Consider the following 14,721-nt stretch of genomic DNA (forward strand, 5'->3'; position numbering starts at 1 on the left):
CTCACTCTTTCCCCCCCCTCGTCCCCTTCCCGCTGTGCATATATATATATATATATCTATATACCTGTAAACAAGTATAACACGTGTTGAAGAAGGACGGTTTGCGCCATGGATACTTCCCAGTCCGTGTGTCGCGCGGTTGGCTGTGGTCGGCGGTGCAGGCGCTGCAAACGCCACGCCTTAAACTCCCCCGTTTTTCCACTCAGTGACTTTGAGAAGAGGACCGGTATCACGGTTGCGTGAGATGCGGAGGTGCGTGTGTGCAAAGGCCATGGACAAGTGACCGCCCCGGCGTGCGTAGCGCTGATCTTTTGCACACACACACGCCCTTTTTTGTGTGTTTGTGTGTGTGTGTGTGGTGGGGGGGGGCGCCGCGGTGAATGGAGGGGAAGGAAGGAAGCAGGTGTCGCGGCGAAGGCGGAAGCGAGCGAAGGGAGAGTTTTTCTTCTTTTCTTTATTTGGCGGTGGGGGGCGTAGGCGAGGGAGCAAGTGTGAGCGACTGCGCCGCTTCGAATGCGGGAGGCCACGCCGTGCACGCAGAGCTGCACAGGACGGTGGCGCGCACGCTGCATTCATGAGCGTCTCTGCGCGGCAGCTTCCTTTGCCTCATCCCTCAAAAAGAGAAAAAAAAATCAATGAAAAAAAAACCGGGGGCCAGAGCTGATGCATCTGGTGCCGTACTTCTCGCGCTGCCGCTGTTGAATTCGCGCAGTCGGCTGCTGCGTGTCTGTTAGCCGCACACAACCGCGTACTTCATCCAGCCACCCACCCGCCCCTCCCTCCCACGCCTTGGTCTTCCCTCCGCTCCTCCCAATTCATCGTTGCGCCACACCTCCTCGCGTTATTATTCTTCCCTTTCTTTTTTGTTATGTGTTCCTCCCAGCGAAGAAGAGCAAAAAAAGAAGAACAAAAAAATGGGGCTTCCCGCGCGGGTGGCGCTGCTGCGGCGCGGGGCTCCAGGCGCCTTGAGCCGCCGTCATGCCTGCCGGGCGCTTCACACTGCGGACGGCGGAGCGATGGCCGCGACGCGCGCGGATTTGTGCGAACGCACGTACAACCGCCCCTCGGAGAGCGCCAAGGACGCCGCCGCACAGTGCCGCTCCGCGTTTCAGCACTTTGTTCGTCTTCGCAGCTCGGAGTACACCGGCGCGCGCCCGCCGCCCACGTGCGATGCGGCGGCCGCGGCGGGTGACGGCGAGGCGCTGGAAGGCCGTGGGGCGTCCGTGCGCCACGCGTTGGAGGCGGTTGACGTGCGCCCCACGGCCCGTGCGGGGGAGGCGTGGGGAGGCGTGGGCCCCGCGGGGAGACGTCCGCGGCCAGCCGCTGCCGCGTCCGCCGCTTCCGCACCTCGTGGACAACGCGACCTTCGCCGACTGCACCAACGCGCGGCGCGAGTCGCCGGTGGGGCCCGCCAGGCGCAGCTTCGGGCGGAGTACGAGCGGGCGGTGCACATCCTACGCGACATTCGTCTGGCGCTGGAGGCAATTGTCCTGCCGCGCAGCACCCGCCGCGCGAATGACGCGCGAGAGCGTCGAAAAGACTGGCTGGATTCCACCGAGGCGGTGCGCTTCGAGCGGCTGCACCAGCTCCGTGACACGACAAGCCGGCTTTCGACGGCCCACTTTCTGCCTCTGCCTGTGGCCATCATTCTCCAGTTTCTTGAGCTCATCGGCGGCATTGTGGCGCTTGTGCAGGCGCCACACACCACCGCCCACGGCTACGTCGTGCGACAGGCGATGCGAGCGCTTTTCATTGACGCCGACGCCGCCACACCGAGGGCAGCTCGTGCTGACGCTGCAGCAAGTGCAATGCCCGCGCGACCGCGGCTCTCGTCGGGTCTGCACTATTACAAACTTCTGCGCTCTGCGCTCTCGCTACCCGGCGCGGAGTCCATCGAGGTGTGTGACGCCGGCGGAAGCGTCATGTCCGTGGAGGAGCTCTGTGTGCGGCGGTTAGGCAGCGGCGTCTGCGTCTCTGCAGACCCAAGCTCCAAGACGTTTCTGCACGAAATTGGAACCATTCGTGCGGTTCGCGTAGTCGCCTGGTGTCTGCGCCAGGCGACCGCATCGCCCGCTTTGCTGCAGCAGGCACACAAGCGCTATTTCCCGCCGCCACGTGGAGAGCTGCGAATTCCGTTTGGTGTTGGGAAGGAGTACACCCAGCGTGTATTGGCCTCCTTTGCGGGGGACAACCCCCGTGGAGGCGCTGCCGCGCGTGGCGAGAGCGAGGCCGCGGAGAGGCGACGAACCCCGTTTGCGGTAACGGAGCTGGCGATGCTCTGCGGCGCCATCGTCTTTTACGAGATCCGGACGATGGAGGCCGTGAGGGTTCTCGTGGAGGCCGCGCCGGTGTGTGCGGCGGAGGTGGACGTGCTGTCGGGCCACCAGCTGAGCTGCGTCCTGCTGGCCTACGCGACACTGCGGTACCACGGCGATCTCGCGCGGCACCCGCCTACCTCGCCGCACGCCACGCTTCTCTCGCGGGACACGAGACAGACGAACTTTTACCTGCTGCTGGGCGAGCGCGCGGGGGCGATGGGCGAGGAGCTGCACGAAGACGACGCCGCCCGCGTGCTGCGTGCGCTGGCGATGGTTGACGTGGAGCACGAGGGGCTGCGACGCTCGCTGGAGTCCAGCATGCGCATGAAGGGGCTGCGCCGGAGAGTTCTGCTCTCATGAACCCCTGCGACGTGCCTCCACACACACACGCCCACAGAGAGAGAGAGAGAAAGAGAGAATGCATGAGAAGAGAAGCCATTATCGGAAAAAGCGACGCTGTGGCCAACAGCGTCACAATCCTCATTGCGTGTGTGTGCGTGCCTCTGTCTCCTTTTCTCGGGCGTGGTGATGCGGGGAGGAGGAGGAGGAGGTCGATGGCGCCAGAGGCCTTTGCGTGGTTGCGGTGTGGGCGCACTTGTGTAAACGCCCATGCGCAGCCGTCGCAGGCAGCAGACCTGACGCAAGTGGGCCGGGGAAGCTTCCCGTGCAGGCGATTCATTTTTGCTGCCGCTTTGCATGCAACCTCCTCCGCCTGCTTCTCTCTCCGTGGTTGGGCGGCGTGGTTCAGAGGGAACGCAGGGGCGTTGCCACATTGCTACACGCTTGTAAAGTTGCAAAGGGGCATAGGCATAGGCACCGGCGGCATCACACCACGCAGGTGTGTGAGAGAGGAAAACGAAGAAAAAGAAAAAAAAAGAGAACATGCAGTTTGAGGAGCCCAACTTGACGCGGCGGCACAACCCACAGCGGCAGCGACGCGTGGAGGCGGCAGAGACGGAGCGGCAGAATGGCCGGGTGCACCGGACGGACACAAAGCCAAGCAGGACTTTGCGGGAGGCCGTGGATGCCTTCTTGAGCTCAGACGCACGCGTCATTCAGTCCCTGATGGTGGCCGTTATCGTGCTTGTCGTGGTGTGCCTCGCGCTGATTGGGGTGAGTGCCTGGCTGCTCTTGTACGGCGTCGGCGACGCACCAGCCGACGAGGCGTCCAGGAAGTTTTTCGACGACAACGCCGTCATGGACGTCTGGCGCCTCTACGAGGCCGCGCGGAGGTCGGACGATGAGTACCACAAGACGGCCCTGCGTGAGTACTTGACGCGCTACAAGGAGAAGGTGGAGCAGCGGCGCGAGGCGTGGAAGCTCAAGCACAAGGTCACCGAAGTCGACGTCAAGGACGTCGAGGGTGGGGAGGGCCCGATCATTCCGCCCCACACGCCTAGACCCGCGGCGCGCCTGCCGCCCCTCATGGCGTCGCTGCGGGCGATCCTAAACCGTATTGAGCTGCAGGACCCGGAGGCGGGGCTGGAGCGCGCCGCCGCGTTTGTTGAGGAGCGGCTGGAAGAGGCAGCGACGACGGGGTCGCACGCGGGCGAGGCGGCCGAGGAGGGCGAAGCCGCCGAACCGCTGGATGACATTCTCTACCTGCAACTCCGCCGCCTGCACGCGGACGCAAGGCGCGACACCGCGGCGGCCGCGGCGTCGTCTCCGCAGCGCGACTGGTGGGACCGCGTCCGGGCGGCTGCCCCTTCGGTCTACACGAAGCGGTTTTACTACCCACTGCGGCGCTTCCACCGCGTGCGACGCTTTTCCCCGGAGACGCCGGCAGCCACCGCGGCGTGGTTCGACGCCCTCGTGGATGACTACTACGGCGACAACGTCACCCACTTTTCCCCGCCGACGCTGCCCGACGGATTCGCCGCGTCGGTTGCGCAGGTTCTCGCCAGCGGGGAGGCGGCCCACGCCACGCTTGCCTCGCCGGTCCACAGCGGCTCGTTGTTTGTCAATATCGCAAGCTTCCGTGACAAGGAGTGCTGGCCGACGGTGGACCACATGATTCGGCGCTCGACGAACATGTTCCGCGTGTACTGGGGAATTGCGCAGCAGAACTACTACACCGACCTCCCGTGCGTTTCCGCGGATGCGCTGGAGCCGCAGCCGTGCGTGGCCGCCCCCGGCGGCTCGGGACCCGCGTTAAATGCTGCGAAGTACGACGGCGCGGTCTGCTTTCCAGCGGATAATATTCGGGTTCGGCGGATTCGCTCGCACGCCGCCTTTGGCCCAACCCTCGGCCGCTACATGGCGATGCTATTGTACAGTGGCGAGGACTACACCTTGGTGCTTGACTCGCACAATCGCTTCGTCTACGCCTGGGACGCGCGCATCATCGCAATGCAGCGGGCCCTGCAACACCCCAAAGCCGTCCTCTCGCACTACCCGGAGAGCTACGAGGAGACGGGGGGCGCCAGCTTCAAGTGGGAGCGCACGACCACGGCGTACCTGTGCCAGGCCAAGTTTCTCGAATCGGCGGGGTACCTGCGGCTGATTGGCATCCTCGTGGATGAAATCGAGCAGTTCAGGCGGAATGCGCGGCACGTGCGGCCGTACTACGTGCCACAGCTCCACTTGGACCCCAATGTGCCGCGTCCGCTGCCGCAGCCGTGGGCGGCGGGGGGGTTCATCTTTGCAAACGCGTCCATCGTGCGCGAGGTGCCGTTCGATCCGCACCTGCCGCACATCTTTGACGGGGAGGAGGTGATGTACTCGGTGCGGCTGTGGACGCACGGCTACGACATTTACTCCCCCAGACGTGGTATTTGCTACCACTTTTACGGCCGCCCAAAAGAGCCCAAGCTGTGGAATGAGGCGCAGCGGTGGTACACCGTCCAGGCCCACTCGCGGCGTCGCATTCAATACTTTTTGCGGGCGCGGGTGAAGGGGGTGGATGTGCTGCGGATTCCGAAGAACAGCCAGGAACCTGTGGTGATGATGGACGCGGACCGGTACGGCACAGGGCGGCTGCGCAGCGTGGAGGCGTGGTACAAGTTCGCCGGCGCGGATCCCGTGCGGTACGTGCTGGACGGTCGCTGGTGCGGCTGAGCGGCGTGGAGGCGGGGCGTCGTGGCGGGTGTAGCGAGAGCGAGAGCGAGCCCTCTCACCCTTGGGGCTTAGAGAAATGCCGTTTCCGACTAAAACCACCGGTACAAAAAATGAAAAAGAGAAAAAACACCTTGTGCCAAAGAGAATAATACGAATTGGGCTTGTTTTTTCTGTCTGGGGCTTTTTTTTCGTTTTTTTTTTGCTGCTTCTTATTTGTTTGCTTGATGCGTATTCGGTCGATGTCTCTCTTTAGTCGTTGGGAGGGGGAGGGGCGGTGGTGTTACTCCCTCTGGGGAACTACGGCTGCGACGCGGCCTCCCCCCCCCCCCCGCCACAGGGGTGTAGGAGGACGGGGTGCGTGCGTGCGTGCGTGCGTGGGAGGGAAGCAGAGAGAAAAGGCGACAGTGCCTCTCCACCGCACCACACTCCTCCCCGCTGTCTATCTATGCATGTACGTGTATATATTACATATATATATATATATATATATGTTTATTTATCGGTCCATCGCTGCGTGTGTGCGGGGCTGCTTTGGTGATCTTTTGCTTTTTGTTTTTCCCCCCCCCTGCTTGTTTTCTGTGCATGTCGCTGTGTATATATATGTTTATATGTATATACACACATATTGCTCTTGTTTGCCCTCGCGTTACTTCCGATAGTTGTGGGAGGCTCTTGTTCTTTGCGTCCCTCCCGTTGGCGCCCCTCCACCGCGGCCGCCTCGCCCTGCACACACACACACGCCGTCTCTGCGCCAGCTCTCCGCCGCTTCTTCCGCCGCCTTTTCTCTCCTCCACTTGTGTGGCGCTTCTTCCTTCTTTCCTGCCCTCCCTCCGCCGCGCCTCATCTGCGACGCCGCGCTGCCTGTGCGGCTGCTATCAAAAAGCGAACCACCCCCTAAAAGGGAATACAAACACACACACACACACACCCTCACCTCCTCGTTGGAACTGCCTGCGGATGGTTAAGTTGGAGCTGCGGGAGTTCGCCGAGGCCACCCGGCGCATGGTGCAGCTCAGCGGTGTGAAGAAGTCGCGGCTAATGCTGCGCGCCCGGCCCAGGAGCGGCCGCAGCACGTTTGTGCTGAAGTCGACGGACGGCCGCACCACCCTCACGACGCGGGTGACGCATCAGGGGGAGCTGAGGCTCGTGGAGGGCATTGTGAACGACTTCGTTGGGAGCTGCACCGCCGCCGTAGCGCCGCCCGCCCCGCTACCGTCCGCCGCCGCGCCGGGCAAACAGGCGGAGCGTGGCGGGGCGGGCGGCGGCGGCCCAGAGCCCTCCGCAGCAGGAGGAAAGGGCGGCAGCAAGCAAGGAGGGAGGGCCGTCGGTGGAGGCGCGCACGCCAACCAGCAGGAACAACACGGAACGAAGAAGCGGAGGGGTGGCCGTCGATAGGCGTCGTTGATTGTTGTTTGTCGTCGGTTCTTCCTATTTGTGCCCATCGCCCCCTTTTTTTTTGTCGTTGTTTGGGCGTATGGGTTGCGTCGGTGCAGGGAAGCTGGCTGGCTGGATGGATGAGGGGGTTTTGCCGCCTCATCCAGGCTGCGCTTCCCCGCTACAGCTGTTAACCAAAAACACACATACTCCCTTCACCGTCGCGTGCGCGCGCGCGCGCTCTCGCTTTGGCAGTTCGCCTGCCCGGCCTGCGTGTGCATGTGTCCTGTGCGGTGGGTGTGCCATCTCCTCCCGCTGCCGCACATCGTAGAGCCGTACGCGCAGCAGAGGCAGGGAGGCGGCATCGTTGCTTCTTTTCTTTTTTTCTTCTTGTCCCTTTTTTTTTCTTGTTTGCATTTTAGTCTACTGCGCGGGTGTGCCTTGGGCGCGGCGGATGCACGTGCAGCACATGCTGGAGCGGTGCAGGATGCGGCTCCGGCGCTCGATGAAGCGCGGCACGAGGTTGGCCCTGCTGCTGACGATTGTGGCGCTTTTGCTGCTGCTGAGCATCACGATGTTCAACTCCGCCCTTGACGAGGTGGGCGCTGACGAGGTGGGCGCTGACGAGGTGGGCGCTGGCGACGGCGACGAGCTCGAGGACGGCGCGCCTCCCCCCCACCGCGACAAGGCGCGCCTGCAGGGGCAAATAGAGCGCGGTCGGGCATCCATGCTGCTGCACGCAGAGGAGCTCCTCGCGCTGCTGCAGCGGTTTTCCGACGAGCGTGGGGTTCGGGCGGCCAACGCCATGTCTGAGGCCGCGGTGCATCCGGCGAACACGTCCCTCGCGACCCCCGAGGCTCTCCTCACGCACTACTACGGGACGGAGCTGATACGACTCAACAACGTGCACGAAAAGGACCTCGATGACGGCTACGCGCAGAACGTGTTGCACTCCGACACCTACTGGAGCCCGTCTCACGTCACCCGCCGCGGCTACGGCCTCGAGGGAAGCATCTTCGTCGGCGTCACGCACAGCCAGGAGGCGGCGGCGTCGGCAGCGGCGGAGACGGCGTGCGCGGCGACGGTGCGGAGCCTCTACGAGGCGGCGCGCTGGCCGCTCGCAATATTCACAGGCATCGTGGATGTCACGCTCCGCACGCCGCCGCGTGACGCCGCAGCCGCATCGGCGGAGGCAGCAGCGCAGCCGCCGGAGGAAACCCCCGCCTGGGCGCCGCCGCCGGCGTCTGTGTGCGTCCCTCGCGCATACCTCTTGCCGAGCTGCGCGGAGCGTGTCTCGTTTTGCCCCACCGACAACATCCGCGTGCGACAGGTGCGGGCTGCGCAGACGACGGCGGATGCGGTTGGTGCCGCAGGAAACGCACGGCGTCGTCGGCCGCATCCGCTCTTTTCCTCCGTCGCGGCACAGCGCTACGCGACGCTGACCCTTTACCGCGGCGAAACCTACGTCATGTTTATCCGCGCCGGTGTGCAGCTTGTCTCCAACTGGGATCTGCTGGCACGCACGCTCTGGCTGCAGCTTCCCTCGCGTCAGGCGGTGCTTTCCCAGCCCCCCGTCTCCGTCACCCACGAGGCCGTCCAGGCAGCGTGGGACGCCGTGGTTGTGAGGCAAGTGGAGGGAATCCTCCTCGCCGCCGACAAGATGCTCCCCAACGCGACGGCGCAAGGGCCGCCGCAGTCGCAGCCGCGCGAGGGAAAGCTGGGGAACGGCGTGGGTCAGTGGCTGGAGTCGATCCAGTGGACGCTCAACTTGGAGGCGGTGCGGCTGCAGCCGGCGGGGGAGGCGGCGGCGGGCGGGAAGGACGCGGGGCTGCGGGTGGAGGAGGTGGTGCACCACGTTTTCCACCACGACGCGGCGGTCTTTCGCCATGCGAAGGAGCAGGCGCCCATGACGGGCGGTGCCTCGCTGGCGGAGGAGGAAGTCGCCCCGGCTGCGGCAAGCCGCAGGCGCATTCAACTCTACTGGCTGCGGCAGTTTTACGAGGCTCTTCGGGGGGAGTTCCTGAAGGATGTGGTGGAGCGAAACACCACCGCGTGCCTCTCCGGTGTTCAAATGCCGGAGGCGAAGTCCCGGCGAGAGGCGGCGGCCCTCTTCAGGCTGCATGCGACGCGGGTGAGGCGGCTCAGCCACGCCATGCGTGACCCACGCTACATGCGACCCTCGCCCTTTCACGCCTGTGGCGGGACCGGCGCGACTGCGTGCCCGGAGATGTCTGCGGTCAAACACATGTGCCACAGCGACGCGATTCTTCCCTACTTGCTGCAGGCCTGGGTGACCACGGACTTTCTCTTCACCCGGGCCGAGGCCTTTGTGGACCTCCCCCGCGACGCCGGCGACGGCTACGGCGGCCCCACGCACGCGGACACGGTGCAGCTGGACCCGTTTCTGAGTTTTGTGGGCGCCGACGAGGAGGCGGTGCTGCTGAGCGCACGGCTCTGGACACACGGGTGGGAGCTCTTCTCCGCAACGGAGCCGGTCGCCTTCGTCGTGACGCCGCCAACCACGCAAGCGACGGCGGCGTCCGACGCACGCACGCTCACCCCCGCGCTGCTGCAGCTGCGCGAGCGCAGTGTGGCACGCCTGCGACACATTATTTTCGGCAAAAACGGCACCGCGGGGGCGGCCCCGGATGTAGAGGCAGCGGCATTGCGCGAGGTGGAGCGCTACGGCCTCGGCCGGCGGCGGTCGAAGGAGCAACTGTTTTACTTTTCTGGCCTGCAGGAGGCGGCGCGGCAGCGGGAGAGGGTGGCGGAGTCAAACGCCGAAGCTGAACACGCCGTGGAATCCATCTGCCCCGCGTTCTTCTGCCGCAGCCGGAAGTGACGGACCCAGCGGCGGCTTCGATGTGCATATTTGCCTGCTTGCAGCGTGCTTCTGCATCAATGCCAGTAGCTACACGTAGATAAGCCTCTTCACCTCTGCGCGGTGGTGTCGCGTCGGAGGGAGATGTGGGTGGGGATTGGCGTCGGACGCGCGGGCCGCATCGCAGAGTGCGCCCCCCTTTCTTTGGCCCCTTTTTTCCATGCCTCTACTTTTCTTTCTTTATATATATATATATGTGTCTGCGTGCCGGTGCGCTCTTTTTTTTTTTACTTTGTGCGTGTGTATTTGTGGCTGTGCGGTCGTGTTTGCTTCCCTCTTTTTAGCTGCTATTTGTCTTTTATTGCTGCCGGGCGGGGGCGCCGTGCGTGTGTTTCTTTCACTCCCTCTCTCTCTGACGGCTGCATGACGCGCGGAGGCGTGGGACGGGAGGGAGGGAGAGGGGAAGTGAGGGGCCTGCGGCGTGTGTGTGTGTGTGTGTGGTTGCCTCGCACTTCTCTTTTCTTCTTGCTGCCACCGTTGATTGAACACGACAGGAGCAAGGGCGAGATATATAGCAGAAGGGAAATAAGGAAGGTAGACGCAAAAAAAAAAAACAAAGAAGAAAAGCGAGGAAGGCGGCCACCGTTGCGGCTGTGGGGTATGTCCTCCGAGGAGGCGGTGCAGGAGGTGCGGCGCATCTTCACGCACAACACCGTGGAGCAGGTCCGCGACTACCTCAGCACCATCACCCGCGGCATACAAGAGAGCGATGACCGGCTCAAGCAGATTGTGGGGCAGAGTTACCGCGACCTCATTGCCGCCTGCGACCAGGTGGTGGGGATGGAGCAGACCTGCAAGAAGCTGCTGCGGTTGCAGAGGGAGATGCATGTGGAGCAGCAGCTGACATCGCCCGCCCCGTCGTCGCCGCAGGCTTTGCCAGCGGCGCTGGGACGCGGGAGCCCTTCGCGGCACGTGGGCGACTCCGCCTCCCTCGCGGCGATGGCAGGAAGAGTCCTGGAGGATGAGGCCGCGGATGCCCAGGCGCACGGCGGCGGGACAGGCGCGGCGAACTCGGCCTCCTGTGACCGGCTACGGTTTCGGCAGCGCTGCATCGCGATTGAGGGGCTGCTTGGGGCGCGGCAGGTGCAGGAGGCGGCCACCGTCTGGAACGAGTTACGCGATGCACTGGGGTGCGAGACGGCGTTCGCCGTCACACACGCGACGGCGCAGGAGGAGGCATGCACGCCGTTATTATCCCACCTGCACGAGAAGAACCAGGAGCAGCCGTGCCTCTTGCTGGACTCGTACGGGAGCCGCATTCGGCAGGCGATTCGCGAGTTGCTCCGCAGGGACGCCGACGATGCGGCGCGGCGCACGGTGGACGCGGCGGGTGCAGCCACGCGAGTGCCGCGTGGCGCTGGGGGTGTCGGCGACACGCAGCGTCCGGCGGCGGACTCGGCGGGGGGCGAATTTATGGCGGCCGCAATGGCACACATGGCAGAGGCGCATGCGGCACTGGGCGTCCTGGACGCCGTCGCCGCCCCGGTTGCCCTGGAGCAACTGATTGCACTCGTCGCTGCCATGATTGACGGGGAGCTGCAGTTACTCTCCGAGGCGATCGCCGAAAGGACGCAGCGGCGACGCAGAAGGAGCCGTGGTGGGGGCGCAGCTGCGGCGGGGAGTGCCGGGGAGCAGTCAGCTGGGGCGGCGGCGTGGCTGGGGGCGATTCTGCCGCTGCCGGCGTGGCTGCTGGACGACGCCGCGGCCTCGCAGCCATCGACGGCGTGGACGCCGCCGTCGGCGGAGGCCACAAGTGCAGGGCACACAACCGCAGCGGCAACAGCGACAACGACGACGATCGGTAGTGCGGCCACGATGGCATGCGGTGGGGGTAACGGTGAGGCAAACTCCGGGGGCAGTGACGCCGTCGTTGCCCTGCACCTGCTACAGCGCACACAGCAGCTGTTTTTTCATCTTGCGGCCTACGCTGCGTCGGAGCTGCCGCGCCTCTGTGGTCCCGAGGCGGACGCTGGAGATGAGGCCACGTCGCCGCAGAAAGAGGAGGTTGTCGCCGCTGTGGCAAACGACAAGGGGGAGGAGGCCGAAGGGTACATGAATTACCAGCGGCAGCAGCGTTCGTTGCAGTCGCTCCTCACACTTCGGGGACGGCTGTTGGCTCAGCAGCAGCAACAACAGCAACAGCAACAGCAGCAGGAAGAGGAAGAGGCGAGCAAAGAGGCGTTGGAGCTTAGCGTTCGCGTGCCTAGGCGCGTGGGTGGCGGTGAGGCACGAGACGTCCTGTCCAACTCCCATCGCAGTGCTCCGGACGAGGCGGGGGAGGCCGCGATGAATGGATCCACCTCACTCGCGCGACTCGCTCTCTCGGGTGGGCTCAGTGCGCCCAAGCGATCGCGGCTGCGAACGACGTACATCCGCGAGGTGATGCGGCAGGTGTGCGGGATGCAGCTGCTCGACCCGCAGCTGCTGCGGCGCCGGCGGCCGGCAAAGCCGTTCTCCGCGCCGGATCGAAGCATCGCTGCTGCAGCTGCGGGGTGGAGCTGCGGGGAGATGGGGCGGAGACTGATGGTCGTGCAGGCAACCGTGTCGGAGCTGCTGGGGCGCGTCGCGGACGCTGGTCTCCTGCGCAGCCCGCGTTGTGTGGCCCTGCAGGAGCGACTCGCACTGCAGGAGGCCGCGCGACTGCAGCAGTGGCTCGGGCAAAAGCAGCTGCCAGGGTGTGGTGCTCTTCGACGCCGCGCGGTGGAACGAGACGGTGCGCAACGCTACGGAGCGCGCCCTCGTAAAGGCGGTACGTGCCGCCCTGCGCAAGGCGGACGTCGTCTGGAACGCCACTCTGCAATGCATCCAGCTGGAGGGCCGCCATGCCGAGCGTGCGGCGTCGCCAAGCTCACCACAGAGGCAGCAGCGGCTGCAGCTGGATGCGCCCGGCGTGGAGGCCGCCGCGACAGCGCGTCCAGTGACTCTGTCGCAGCTGTCCCAGCGGCTCCTGTCCCGCTCACTCTCTGTGAGCCAACTCATTGCCGCGGTACACCGCGGCGACGGAGATGTAACTGCGTCTCTTTTGTCGCCTGCAGCCCCGACGCGGCGCGTGCGCGCGGCGGGGAAGGAGGTCGCCACGACGAACGCGCTCCTGGCCCGTGCTGTGGTCCAGTGTGTGTGGTCGGACTCCGCGGCGGCGGCGGCTGAGGGGACGGCGGAGGGCGCACGCGAGTCGCACGCACGCAGTGCCCAGAGCTCCGTCCCTGACGCTCCACCTTCGCGAGGCCTGGCGGCGGATGCCGTGACGGCGACGGCGGGTGGAGGCGGCCGCCTCGTGGCGCTTGACGCGGAAGATGCGGTGTTGTTTGAGGGGGACGAAGGCGAGGACGCCGAGGAGGAGGCGGAGCACGCGGGGGAGACTCCCGCTGCGAAGGAGGTGGAGGACAGCAACCTGCAAGCAAGGAAGAAGGCAATCGTCTCCGCCGTGGCGGCGGCGTGCCCAGCGTGCGTGGAGGCAGAAATGCTTGAGGGTGAGGACCAAGCCGCGGTGTCTGAGCGAAGCGCGTTGCTTCGGATGCTGCAGCGCATCACTGACTCCGAGAAGTTGTGTGCCGCGGCAGAGCCACCCGTGCAGGGCCTCATTACGGCATGGATGTCGGGTGCGCTTGGGCGCGTACAGGCGATGATGCGGAGCGCAGCGGCGGAGTATCAAAAGCAGGGGGAGCCCTTTGAGCGACAGGCGGCGACGATGGTCTTTTTTCATCGCCTCTCCCTGCTTGTGGAGGTGCTGCTCCGCGTCTTGGAGTCGACGCCGGCGGCGTCGGCCGCGGCAGGAACACTTCTGCAGGAGCTTCGCGATACGGTCACTGCGTGCCACACGCCGTGGGTGCAGCTCCTGCGGCGCGAGTGGGAGAATGGACTCTGCACGGCGTACAGGGAGGCGTTGGCGGCCGTAGCGGCTCCCGCGGCGCGAGGCTACGCGCTGGAGTACGCGGCCTGCTGGCGCCACGCCCCCCGCCCCTCGCAGCCGCCGCGGCCGCGGAGCCGGGGGCAGGCGGAGGAGGCGGTGGCTTACCCAATCCAGCTCACCCCGCACATTGCGGAGCTCCTCTTCACGCTGCAGCATATCCTGCACACGGTCAGCGTGGGACGGCGCCTGCGCGGGACGGTGTTTCCGCTCGTCGTCCGCGAGCTGCTGGACGGCACGACGGCGGCCGCACTGAACTTTGTCCTCCCCACCCTCACCTCCGCCAGGGCGCACGGGAGCGGCGGCGTGGGCGGCGAAGGCGCCGGCAACGCGCATCCCCTGCGTCCGCCCCCGACCACAGACGACGGGAGGGATGGCGGCAACCGTGACGAGGCCGCCGCCGCCGCCGCCGCCGACGACCGACGACAAGGAGGAGGCGCTGCTTCAGCTGTACTTTGACGTGCGGTTTATCACTGGGCTGCTGACGCCACCGGATGCGGCCCCCGCGTCGTCCACCGCGGCGGTGCTGCGCGCGGTGGAGCAGCGCGTGGACCCCGTCACCTGGTCGCTCGCCGCCCCGCTCCTCAAGTCCGCCAATGAGCAGCTGCTGCGGGCTACGACCCTCTCGTTCGGTTCCTGGAGCGCCGCGGCCGCGGCGGAGGTGTGGAGCGCGGCCGCGAGCGACGACGTCAGCCGCGCCGCGGCGAAGGCACGGCCGTCGACGCAGTCCCCGCCCAACGGGGCCATCGCCACGCCCACGGAGCGAGACCGCTTTCCACTGCTTCCGCTGGCCGCGAGCGCCCCTGCCCTGCTCCCGAGCGCCAGAGGGGGAACGCCCTCCAGCGCCAAGGCGCAAGGCGGCGGCGGCAGAGGCGAGGCGACATTCGCCCTGGACGCCGCGTCACCGACCCCTGCAGCCGCGGGGGGCAAGGAGGCCGCCGCCACCTCCTTCACCACCTCGCTGCTGTGGGGCGACGGCACCACGAAGGGGTGGATGGGGTCGTTGTGGTAGCGCGCCGTCCTGCTCCTCCCCCCCTTTTTTTTTTTTCTTATTTTCTCTCGCCCAGCTTTTTTTTTTCTTACCTTCTTTTTATTTTCTGCGGCACCCTCACACTCGATGCCGCGCCCCTGCCTTGCATGCATGGTGCTGCCGTTTCCGCGCGCTTACGGCGACGGAGGCTGCG

At 65.5% G+C, this 14,721-nt stretch overlaps 6 protein-coding genes across 6 annotated transcripts, besides 16 other annotated features; all 6 read left to right on the forward strand.

The window, feature by feature from the left end:
• The first annotated feature begins 38 nt into the window (after positions 1-38).
• Positions 39-63: a microsatellite.
• A 271-nt stretch (positions 64-334) lies between these two features.
• Positions 335-361: a microsatellite.
• A 254-nt stretch (positions 362-615) lies between these two features.
• Positions 616-647: a sequence feature (A-rich).
• Positions 648-914: 267 nt separating this feature from the next.
• On the forward strand, positions 915-2,678 carry Tco025E_06800 (uncharacterized protein; the record flags this gene model as incomplete). The annotated part of the gene is made up of 1 exon (XM_029373668.1): positions 915-2,678. The coding sequence occupies one exon, from the start codon at positions 915-917 to the stop codon at positions 2,676-2,678; it is 1,764 nt and encodes a 587-aa protein (XP_029226197.1).
• A 35-nt stretch (positions 2,679-2,713) lies between these two features.
• Positions 2,714-2,751: a sequence feature (GA-rich).
• A 101-nt stretch (positions 2,752-2,852) lies between these two features.
• Positions 2,853-2,869: a microsatellite.
• A 331-nt stretch (positions 2,870-3,200) lies between these two features.
• On the forward strand, positions 3,201-5,375 carry Tco025E_06801 (UDP-GlcNAc:polypeptide N-acetylglucosaminyltransferase; the record flags this gene model as incomplete). Its single annotated transcript, XM_029373669.1, has 1 exon — positions 3,201-5,375. The coding sequence occupies one exon, from the start codon at positions 3,201-3,203 to the stop codon at positions 5,373-5,375; it is 2,175 nt and encodes a 724-aa protein (XP_029226198.1).
• Positions 5,376-5,729: 354 nt separating this feature from the next.
• Positions 5,730-5,752: a microsatellite.
• A 63-nt stretch (positions 5,753-5,815) lies between these two features.
• Positions 5,816-5,875: a microsatellite.
• Positions 5,876-5,968: 93 nt separating this feature from the next.
• Positions 5,969-6,001: a microsatellite.
• A 280-nt stretch (positions 6,002-6,281) lies between these two features.
• Positions 6,282-6,309: a microsatellite.
• Positions 6,310-6,332: 23 nt separating this feature from the next.
• Positions 6,333-6,770, forward strand: Tco025E_06802 (uncharacterized protein; the record flags this gene model as incomplete). The annotated part of the gene is made up of 1 exon (XM_029373670.1): positions 6,333-6,770. One exon carries the CDS (start codon positions 6,333-6,335, stop codon positions 6,768-6,770), a length of 438 nt encoding a protein of 145 aa, XP_029226199.1.
• A 201-nt stretch (positions 6,771-6,971) lies between these two features.
• Positions 6,972-6,996: a microsatellite.
• A 23-nt stretch (positions 6,997-7,019) lies between these two features.
• Positions 7,020-7,052: a microsatellite.
• Positions 7,053-7,119: 67 nt separating this feature from the next.
• Positions 7,120-7,161: a microsatellite.
• A 42-nt stretch (positions 7,162-7,203) lies between these two features.
• Positions 7,204-9,591, forward strand: Tco025E_06803 (uncharacterized protein; the record flags this gene model as incomplete). The annotated part of the gene is made up of 1 exon (XM_029373671.1): positions 7,204-9,591. One exon carries the CDS (start codon positions 7,204-7,206, stop codon positions 9,589-9,591), a length of 2,388 nt encoding a protein of 795 aa, XP_029226200.1.
• A 460-nt stretch (positions 9,592-10,051) lies between these two features.
• Positions 10,052-10,070: a microsatellite.
• A 102-nt stretch (positions 10,071-10,172) lies between these two features.
• Positions 10,173-10,196: a microsatellite.
• A 34-nt stretch (positions 10,197-10,230) lies between these two features.
• On the forward strand, positions 10,231-12,777 carry Tco025E_06804 (uncharacterized protein; the record flags this gene model as incomplete). Its single annotated transcript, XM_029373672.1, has 1 exon — positions 10,231-12,777. The coding sequence occupies one exon, from the start codon at positions 10,231-10,233 to the stop codon at positions 12,775-12,777; it is 2,547 nt and encodes an 848-aa protein (XP_029226201.1).
• Positions 12,778-12,858: 81 nt separating this feature from the next.
• Positions 12,859-12,901: a microsatellite.
• A 189-nt stretch (positions 12,902-13,090) lies between these two features.
• On the forward strand, positions 13,091-13,996 carry Tco025E_06805 (uncharacterized protein; the record flags this gene model as incomplete). The annotated part of the gene is made up of 1 exon (XM_029373673.1): positions 13,091-13,996. One exon carries the CDS (start codon positions 13,091-13,093, stop codon positions 13,994-13,996), a length of 906 nt encoding a protein of 301 aa, XP_029226202.1.
• Positions 13,997-14,180: 184 nt separating this feature from the next.
• Positions 14,181-14,243: a microsatellite.
• The last annotated feature ends 478 nt before the right edge of the window (positions 14,244-14,721 follow it).

Source organism: Trypanosoma conorhini, assembly GCF_003719485.1.
Source record: "Trypanosoma conorhini strain 025E chromosome Unknown Tco_14.4_contig_00480, whole genome shotgun sequence".
NCBI classification, from domain to species: domain Eukaryota; phylum Euglenozoa; class Kinetoplastea; order Trypanosomatida; family Trypanosomatidae; genus Trypanosoma; species Trypanosoma conorhini.